Genomic DNA, 10,380 nt, shown 5'->3' on the forward strand with positions numbered 1-10,380 from the left:
GCAAACTTTTTTGTAAAATATGCTAATGCAAAAAAGTACACACAGTGTAAGAAACACAAATAAATAATAACGATAGCGAACGAAAAGTCAAATTATGTACTCAAACAACGAAAATGTCAAATTATCATTTTTATATGCATACATAGTACATACAATATTACATACATGGTGAGAAGGTAGTGATGCAAAAAACAACGTTTTTGTTTAATTTAGGTTTATTTGTGTATCTGCTTTTTGACAAACAAAAATATTATACAGGATGATGTTTTAGTATTATTCAAAACAACCTGTTCCTTTTAAAATTCTGGAAATTGACTAAAAAGGTTGTATTATTTGAAACATATAGCACGAGCAGTGGTAGTATTATTAAGTGCTTATAAATTAAATATTTGTTCAAAAAAAATTAATTTTTGTAATAAAAGTTAATTTTTTTTAAATCTATGGTTCACTTCACCAAACTTGTAATTCATAGTCAAATTTGATTATTTTATAAAAAAATTAAGTAACTGTGTGGGGAAAAAAATAAATATGACATTTTAGTTGTCTTTTGTCTAATTTGTAAAATTCTTATTAGAGTTTTCAAAAACCGTTTTTCTAAGACCAAAACGAACAAATTTTTTAAAGCTGGACCTTATTTTTTTCTAGTTTGAATAAATCAGTTGATTGGGTGGTAATAGTGTAACTATTGACAAAAATAGGGCTTTTCATTCACAGTCCTTTGTTTCGAGCTTCTGTCAGTGTGTCACATAAAACTAATACAGTAAAACCCCGATATAACGGACTAATTGGGGGGACAGGGTGTCCGTTAAAGCCAAAAGTCCGTTATATAAAAATAGGTTTAAAATACCTAAATAAAAAAAACTTTTTTTAAAAATATGTACGTACACTGCATTTAGATATAAATAAAAAATACAAAACACAAAATTATTCCCTGATCCATGGGTTGAATAAACGATATAATTTTTGGCAAAAACATACAACTAAAGTGTGTAGGTAGGTGTAGCGTTTGGGGTCCACGGGGACCCCGTTGGTATTCAATATATCTTGGGGATATGACAGGTTATGCAGGTATAATATTAACAGAACGTTTTTAATTTTTTTTGACCGGATTTTTTGTCCGTTATATCCGAAGTCCATTAAATAGAGGTCCGTTATATCGAGGCTTTACTGTATATCTATGTCATATGTTATTGGATATACCAATGATACAAACCAAAGACATATGATGGAGATATATTAATATTATGTGACACATGCCGGAAGCTCGAAACAAATGACAATCAATGAAAAGCCCTATAAGAGACACATTGATCTCACTATTGAAAAATTATGACGAATACAAATTTATGTAAAAATTAACAACTCGCCCTGTATATTATTAAATAAGGGGAGCAGATACTTTTTAATGGTCATTTGTTATTCCCCATAGAGTCCTGCATACGAGGTAGGAGTATGTACAGTTCCTCATGACTCACCCTGTATAGGGGAAAATACACCTACATATTATGTTAATATACAACCTACCCATTTTGACCTAGGTACTTAACAATCCAATTATATCCTTTACAAATACTTCTGCGCCAAATGAAGCAGCACCATCTTCTAGTTCAGTCACTGAAAATTGAGATGTATATGATTCAGATAATACTGAACCAACTGGTTTATCACAAATAAACTACAAAGCCTGCAGCTAGCTCAGATGAGGTCCCCTAGTATTGTCCAAGTAAAAAATACTGTAGAATAGCTTTAAGCCGGTGAAATATGATATTCTTCAAATATAGATGTTAGGTCAAACGTTTAAGAAGCGGCCCTTTGTGAAAGCATCTGTGTTTTTACGGCCAGACCTCCCGCATATCTATTCACAAGTTTCGTGCAAAAGATTAGTTTTAGTTCGGTAGCTAGCAGTGTATTAGTACTGGAGTGTACGTGTGTTAAGTGATACGAGTGTTTTGTTTGCTGTAATTATTTTGAATATTGGTTTAGTATTTCGTTTGGAGAGTGTCAAGTGTTGATTATTGTAATTTAATTAATGTGAATAGTGATGTGGCGCCCGTGGGATAATGTAAATATCGCGTACGATAACGCTGATATTGTAGAAATTGCCAGTGCTAGTGTGAATGTAATTACTAAAAAAAAAGAGATCGTAAAGAAGATTCGAATGCATTTAAATGCAGAAACACAGCAAGTATGTTTGAATGTATACAAAAATCTATGTACGAAATTCGGCTTCGATGAAACACTATTGGCACAAGCCACCTCTGATTTAACAGAAATTCCACTTTCTACTGTATATAAAATAGTTAAAAATGAACCCTATCATCGCAAGAAACGATGTGACTACAAATTTTCAAGACCTTTAAATCCTTCACTTGTAAAACTATTGAAAACCACAATATACGACTGCTACAAAAGCAATGAAATACCTACAATAGAAATAATAAGAAAGAAATTGGAAACAACCGGTCGAAATATGAACTGCTGTGAGAAAACTCTTCAAAATTGGATAAAAAAAATGGGCTTTAAGTTCAAAAAAATAAATAAACGTCAAGCAATTATGGAAAGCCAAAGAATAGTCAACAGACGTAATATGTACCTAGAAGAAATTACTAAATATAGGCAAGAAAATAGGAGAATTTATTATTTAGATGAAACTTGGTATGATACCCACGATACAGTAAAGAAAGGATGGACAGATGGTTCAAGCATGTGCATACCAGAAATGCCTGCAAATAAAGGCTCGCGACTAATTATTGTACATTGCGGAGGAAGTGAGGGATGGGTTCCGAATGCTTTAAAATTATGTGGGAAGAAAATGGAAGATTGTAACGTTGACTACCACAAGAATATGGAAGCTGACATTTTTGAAGATTGGTTTGAAAACTCGCTGATCCCAAACTTGGAGAAAAACAGCGTAATAGTGCCTGACAACGCTTCCTATCATTCCCGACAACTCACTAAAATACCAAATACATCTTCAAAGAAAGCTGACCTACAAAATTTTTTAATGGAAAATTATTTGTATTTCGAAGATTTTTACACAAAAAAACAACTTATTGAAGTTCTACACACAAAGCAATTTAGAAAATTATACGCTCTAGAGAGTATTGCCGAAAAGCATGGACACACTATATTGAGACTTCCCCCCTACTTTTGTGTTTTCAATCCTATTGAGTTAATTTGGGGACAATTAAAACCAAGTATAAGGCGTTCAAATAAATTTCCTAAATTTGACAAAAAGGTAATTGAGATCATTAAAAAAGAAGTAGCCAATATTACCAAAGTAGACTGGCAGAAAAGAATCGCCAAAGTGATCAAAGTGGAAGAATATTATAAGAAGATTGGGCACTTCCACATTAATGGTGGAAATAAATTTATTATTGAATTGGGCGATGATAGTGACGAAGAAAATACGGAAGAAGGAGAAAATGAGTTAAGTGTATCAGTATTTTAATTGTTGTGTTGTGTAATTCATTTTCCAAGCATAAGTGTACTAATGAAAAGACTCGGTTAAAAAAATATTTTTAGATTTTGTATTTTTAATAAAAAAAAGAGCGGGGACATGCTTGCATTTTGTGCTGAATTTTAAAGTTTTGAACTGTATACCTAAAGTAATTTTAGATCTAACTGTGTTTTTATAAAGTTCTTTTAGTATCAGTAATTCTAACAATAACAAGATTAATTATAAAAGCTATTCTACATCAGTTATTAATGCAAGCATGCGGTAAGAGGGAGGTCCCTGTGAGGTTAAATGTTATTAAAAAATTGATAAAATTAATTTTAACACATACAATATTATGTCCTGCTTTAACGCTATTTACCTAAGTATAAATAAATATTTTTTCGTACTTCCGGGCCTAAAGTGACAACTTCACTCCCTTGTGACAGGTACTAAAGTGTCACATTTAATCCCTCCGGGATTAAATATTGACGAAACTCCCGGAACGATTAAATCACAAACAAACGAATTTAAGGGATATTTTATTGAAAAATATAATTAATTAGAATGGTAATTAACGTTAATATTCAAATTAATATTGTGACAGTTCGTCATATTGACCAGTCTTTCAGCGCATTTTCAGTAGGTTGTCTCACATTTTTTAAGCGGCACCACTTTTTAAAAGCATCGTACTGCTGCTCGTATAGTTTTCTAGATTTCGGTGGTAACAATTCTTCACCTACTTCGGCTGCTCTTTTATCAATATCAGATACACCTTCTTCACTCATGATACCAATAATTATCAATAACAATGTTTCTTTACAATGACACTAGTAATGACAATGTTTCTAAATTATAACTGTCACAACGCAATGTTACTATGGTAACTTATTTTAAAGACAGTTTATTAAATGAGTTGAAGAGAGAAAAAACTGATTGAAATTATTGAAATAATTAATAAAATCATACCGGAAGTACGAAAAGTATCGTATATACCTTGCGACTGAAGTACATTTAATCCTTCAGGTAAATTATGGCCCTCCCTGCGGTCGGGCCATAAACTTTACCTTCAGGATTAAATGTACTACTTCAGTCCCGCGGTATATAATGTACTATTAACTACATATTTAATTACCAGAAAACACCAGCTGCCGGCCTAATATTAAAGAAGAACAACCCAAAGAAAGCTACAAATCTTACCTATTACACTATATAGATTGCTTGAACTATACTATGTAAATTCTCAACCTGTATTAAAAAAACCAGTAAGGCTAGAGTTGGTAAGTGCCTAAGTACTATAGTATTTTTACTACAAAAACGTTATTACGTAGGTCAAAATTTTTGACGTAAGAGAACTGTCAAAACATTAGAATGTGACTTTTCATTATTGCTATGTTTATTATAAACACGGCAATAATGAAAAGTCACATTCTAATGTTTTGACAGTTCTCTTACGTCAAAAATTTTGACCTACGTAATAACGTTTTTGTAGTAAAAATACTATATGTATTATATTTTTAAGTAATCTTATAGAGTACTTTAGGTTTAGAATTTCGAATTTCCTTACGACGGCACGATGAGTATGTAAAGTTAAAGTTCAAAGTTGTTTGTTGTTATTTTGATAATTATTTTGGTTATATTCCATGACAAGACATACGTCAAAGTGTCATGTCATAGACGTACGTACGTTTATTTTATAGGTAGAGCCATAGCCACCTTTACTTAACAAGCCATGAAGTTGAAACTTGGCAACATCTATTGGTAGACCGATTAATTCTGACAGTTCTCATTTGTTTTTAAATAATTTTCACTGTATACAGAGAAACTGAAATATTTTACAATATTTCGTGATCCAAATTACAAAGAACATTAAAAGGTATGTTATTAAGATGATTTTAGTTCAATATAATATATTTTTATATAAACTTGCGTGCATATAGAAATCCGTCAACTTAAAAAATTTGTCATTTTTAATGTCTCATATTTCCTAAACCTGTTGGCAGATTTAAGTGATTTTTTTAATATGTTATAACCTAATTCTTTAGCAATACCACTGTAATAATATTGTTGCTAACCAGTTAAATTTTTATGGTGTACAGGGCGTTTATAAAATACTGAAATTAAAACCCAACTATAGACTCCGGTTTTCTTAACATTCTGTTTTTTGATTAATTCTTTTATATTTAACAACTAGATTTGTTATTTATCAATTCAGGGCGTTTCTAAATAAGTCCGACAAACTTTAAGGGGAAAGGAAGAAAATGCAAAATTTTGACGCCTGTATTTTAAATATAATAATTTTTTTCGAATTCTGAGAAAACTAATAAGTATTTTTGAAAAATTTAAACGCAGAATAAAAGATTACTTTATTACCGAGGGCCGAAAGTCCCTTAGAATGAATAAAAAGTTTTTTTAATGACATATTTGAAACTAAAATTCACACTAAATTTTCTTAGTTTTTCACCCCTGTAAGTTATTAAAATAAACATAGAAGTTTGCAAGGACTTTGGGCCCTCGGTCCTAACGTAATCTTTCACTCTGTGTTTAAATTTTTGAAAAATACTTATTAGTTTTCTCAGGATTTGAAATAAATGAATCCCGTTTATATTCTTGTTATTGGTTTTTTTTTTGTATAATAAACGTTACTTACAAGGAATTACTTTTAATATTATTTTGTACAAACTTCTAATTAATAATATTTTCTTGTTCGACTCAAAAAATACTATAAATTTTACCAGAATTTGTACTTTAAAATCGTAGTTTCGAAAGCGGTAGTCCGAAAGTCAGACTACCGAGGTCGTCAATTGCGACGTTGCCTTTTTCTCTTCATGGCTTGTAAAGTAAAGGTGGCTATGGTAGAGCTAAAGTTCTTATGGAAATCCAACGTTGCCAGTTGATCTTGAGAAAACTGTCATCTGTCATTAGTGTCATTTATGAAAAGTGATTTATTTTTTATTTTTTGCTTGCCTTGTTTTCTGTTTTGTTGCCCTTGCTAGTGTATTTTATTTTAGTTGCTTTTTGAGTTTTTTTTATTAAGGGTTTAGGCGCAAATTTTCGGCTCCAATGCTTTTTAAATGCGTTAATTTTTTGGGAATACTGAGAAAGCTAATAAATATTTTTGAAAAATTTAAACACAGAATGAAAGATTACATTATTACTGAGGGCTGAAAGTCCCTTAGAATAAACAAATTTTTTCAACAAGGAAAAATAAAAATGGGCACCATCCATTTAAAGTGTTCTTATCTTCAACTGAAAATGTTCAGACAGCAGACATGCAGTTCTTAAACAGAAACACATTGACCATGCTAAAACCATCTTTATCAGCATTGATCAGACCCCTAATAAAGGGAAGGTACTTGAATCTGTATATAAAATTTGAGCTTTTGTCTCCTCAGGAAGCAGGGGACAGAACCTGTCAATACGGTATTATACTATCCCAAAGGTAATTCAAAAAACCTCTAAGCCACAATGACTTGGGCAAGCTCTCCATTTTTATTGAAAATGGTAGAGGACTTCGGACTAAATTGACAACTCTGACTCTAAATGTTTCTAACGGCTACTTTGATGTGATCATATTTACTGAAACATGGTTAACACCTGATACAAGCGATGCTGAAATTGGTTTATTGAATTACAATATCTCCACACAAGACCTGACACAAGAATCCATTAATTTCGACAGTGGAGGTGGTGTGTTAATAGCTGTTAAACAAGTTTTATCCCATCAGATGTTTCTGCTGGACAGGTGTCTGTTCAAATGAATAACAAAAATCATATTGACACCAAATGAGGATGCTATAATGGTAGATAGACTTTTTTATAAAAAATGAATGCATTGAGAAGAAAATTGAATTAATAAGACTTGCTTCAGCAAGTGTCAGAGCTGGGTAGTATCCGGATACTTCTGTATCTGGATACTTTTCATGTATCCAGATACTTTTTAAATTTTGTATCCGGTATCCATGATCAAATTTTAAAGTATCCGGCATCCGGATACTTTTAAATATTTATCGCCCGCCGATAATGCACCTAACATAGGCACAACACTGTCATTCCTTCAATCCAGATGTGTCTAATATGTTAAATCCCATTTTTCGTATTCATCACCGTTATAATATATTATTATATAGCTAATGGAGCTTTGTTTTTACCTAATCAGTTATAAATCTTTATAAGTACGTTGTTTAATTAATTACTTACATTTATTTTTTATATTTTCTATATCTCTCTTTTCAAGAACCCCTTTTTGTATCCTGTATAATTAGAAGAAATTATTTTTCGGATTATATTAAAGTACATCTTAATATTTTTAATTTTATTTTAGTGTACCTACAAGTACAAATAAGTACAGCCCCTAAAAAGTTTAAAATTTGAAAACTCGGCTGGTCCGACGCTGGCCAAATTCAATATCAAAAGCTCAGGCAGTAACACGTTTGATTTTTACAGGAAAAATCCTGCAAATTCTTGTCTACCGAGTGCATGCACATCACATACAGTAATCCCTCGTTATCCACGGACTCATCAACCGCGGTTTCACTTATCCGCGGTTGCGATATCCGTTGAATCTTTAATGAGAATATTTTATTATTTTTATATATTTTTTATAATTTGTCCAGTCGCGTTAAATTACTCATGATACACCACTGGCGCTTGTTCTTAGTAGTAATACTACTAATATTAGTTTATAGTTTGGAAGGTTTAAAATACCGGCGAATGTAGACGATCTCAGCGTCTTTATTCCTGTTGATATGATAATACTATTTCACAGATATGCAATTACATATTTTGTACGTAATGTACATACTTTCATCATATTTCTTTCTCTGTACTAATATACCTATCCAAATTGAGATTATATATTATGTCATATTCTTCTTTGTATCGTGGATCCCTCGCCAACCACGGTTTCACCAACCGCACCTTTCTCTTCGGAACGTAACCCCCGTGGTTGAAGAGGGATTACTGTAGTTCTAATACTAATAATTTATGTCCTTCTTAAAAAAAGTATCCTTCAAAGTATCCTAGGAAGTATCCGGATACTTGTATCCGAATACATTTTTAAATGAAAGTATTCGTACTTTTTTAAAAAGTATCCGGATACATTTTGAGTATCCGTATCCGGATACTTTTTTTCAGTATCCGGCCCAACTCTGGCAAGTGTAAACATTGAAAGAACTATACAATGGCTAAAATCTTTAAAAATCAAAGTACAAGTTACTTTATTCCTATTAAATAGTTTCCTTATATGAACTGATATAAATATTATTTGAGGTATTGTTAACCTTTTTACAACAATACTTAGTAATGATAAAAATTAATTTATGTGTACAGTAGAACCCTGATTGTCCGTGCTCCTCGGGGTCAGACATGGCATGGATAATTAAAATTTATTTCTTATATAATATAATACATATATACATACATATGTACCTACCATAAAATAATAGAAAAAATGAATCTTTCATTACGAGTCCTCTTCTTGGCTTAAAGAGTTTCCGTCGAGTGAATTAAGGTGATGCTATTTTAATAAAACCTCAAAAATGCAACTTCAGTATTAGAAAACCATAGCACGGATAATTAGGGTTCTACTGTATATATTATCTGAATTCACAGATGATATGAGTGTAGTCAAGTGTGAATATTCTTTTCAAGTAAAAGTACCTATAAGAAATAAAACAATCTTTTAAAACAAGTTTTTTACTTATATAATTGGAATAAAACTGATAATACATACATACATACTTAGACTTATTTTTTCATACATATTTAAAGCAACTGATTCATAATTTTTTCCCACGGAAGGGTACAGTATTTTATTTAAAATTGGAATTATACAATTGGTTGACTTTAAGTGGCCAACTTGGGCTTTTATTTTTATGATAAGTAAATAAATGGCAATAAATTGTCCCAGTTACTTGCAGTCACATCAGCTTTTTTCATGCTTCTCCAGTTTGGTTTAGCATAGCTAAAGATATTTCAACAGAGTTACTGTAGCTTACTTCAACATTATTTGAGTAAAATAGAGCTAAATCATAATTTAGTACAATATCAGTAGCCCATTTATCAGCAGACTGGTAGTTGTTGACTATGTTGTATTATTGTTTTTTAAATTATCCCCACTGTTGTTTGATGTCTGTGGTGCTTATTTTTTTCAAATTTTCCATGGTATGCCTGTAAGCAATAAAAAATAATTATAAACAAAGTTGCAGAGAAATGGTTCTTTTATCAAACCATTATGTAATCACTTATCGAAAAATATATAGTAATGTGCCAAATATATGTTTGCATTTACCTGAATTTCCAGCTTTACATGTACAATTACATAGGTACAAACATTTTTAATCATTTCAATTTATAATTATAATGGTTTTTGGTGGGGTTGTCCTTAATTGCCCGTTTGAAGGCACAATTACTGCGGTTTTCCCACTAGATGATAAATATTTCACGGTTGGAATCTAAAATTGCTTTCCTTTCTACTAACTACTAAGGTTGTTTTTCTTTTAAAATGTGTTTAAAATATCCTTATCCTATCAAAAGTTGTCAACAACATAACCAAACATAACGACAAAGATCATCAGACAATGACAATTGACAGTAATTGATAGACGTCTCTTCTCATATTTGAAGATGTGGCAACAATGGATTTCCATAAGAACTTTAGCTCTTCCTTTATTGGCGAGGAACCGCAAAGTGGGCGACGCCTGGTGGCAAATCTGAAAAGCATCAACACTAGGAAAACATTTGACTTTGTCATTAATTTGTGTACATATTTGCGGTCAGTTTATGTTGTAATTAACAATGAACTCTACTTAAAAAACTATTGCAGTGTTCGAGTCTTCCTCAGTATTCATTTCTATTATACTCTACGTAATGACGTAAACTAACTAATGCCAAATCACACATTTTGTTAGTTTAACCCACGGTTAGTTTAACCATTGTATAAC

General features: G+C 31.4%; 1 protein-coding gene and 1 long non-coding RNA gene across 2 annotated transcripts in view; both read right to left on the bottom strand.

The window, feature by feature from the left end:
• LOC126892298 (uncharacterized) overlaps positions 1-4,993 on the bottom strand; it is a 46,957-nt gene extending 41,964 nt beyond the window's left edge. Inside the window, exons 1-3 of the mRNA XM_050661808.1 lie at positions 4,975-4,993; positions 4,637-4,684; positions 1,525-1,614 (exon numbers count right to left, since the gene is read on the bottom strand). Of these exons, the coding sequence (XP_050517765.1) occupies positions 1,525-1,528 (4 nt within the window). The 5' untranslated portion in view covers positions 1,529-1,614; positions 4,637-4,684; positions 4,975-4,993. The remainder of the gene's footprint in view (positions 1-1,524; positions 1,615-4,636; positions 4,685-4,974) is intronic.
• Positions 4,994-9,117: 4,124 nt separating this feature from the next.
• On the bottom strand, positions 9,118-10,099 carry LOC126892310 (uncharacterized). The gene is made up of 2 exons (XR_007700778.1): positions 9,729-10,099; positions 9,118-9,607 (listed from the first exon to the last, which is right to left on the bottom strand). It is a non-coding gene; the product is annotated as an uncharacterized LOC126892310 (long non-coding RNA).
• Between the last annotated feature and the right edge of the window lie 281 nt (positions 10,100-10,380).

Source organism: Diabrotica virgifera, chromosome 9 (assembly GCF_917563875.1).
Source record: "Diabrotica virgifera virgifera chromosome 9, PGI_DIABVI_V3a".
Lineage (NCBI taxonomy): Eukaryota > Metazoa > Arthropoda > Insecta > Coleoptera > Chrysomelidae > Diabrotica > Diabrotica virgifera.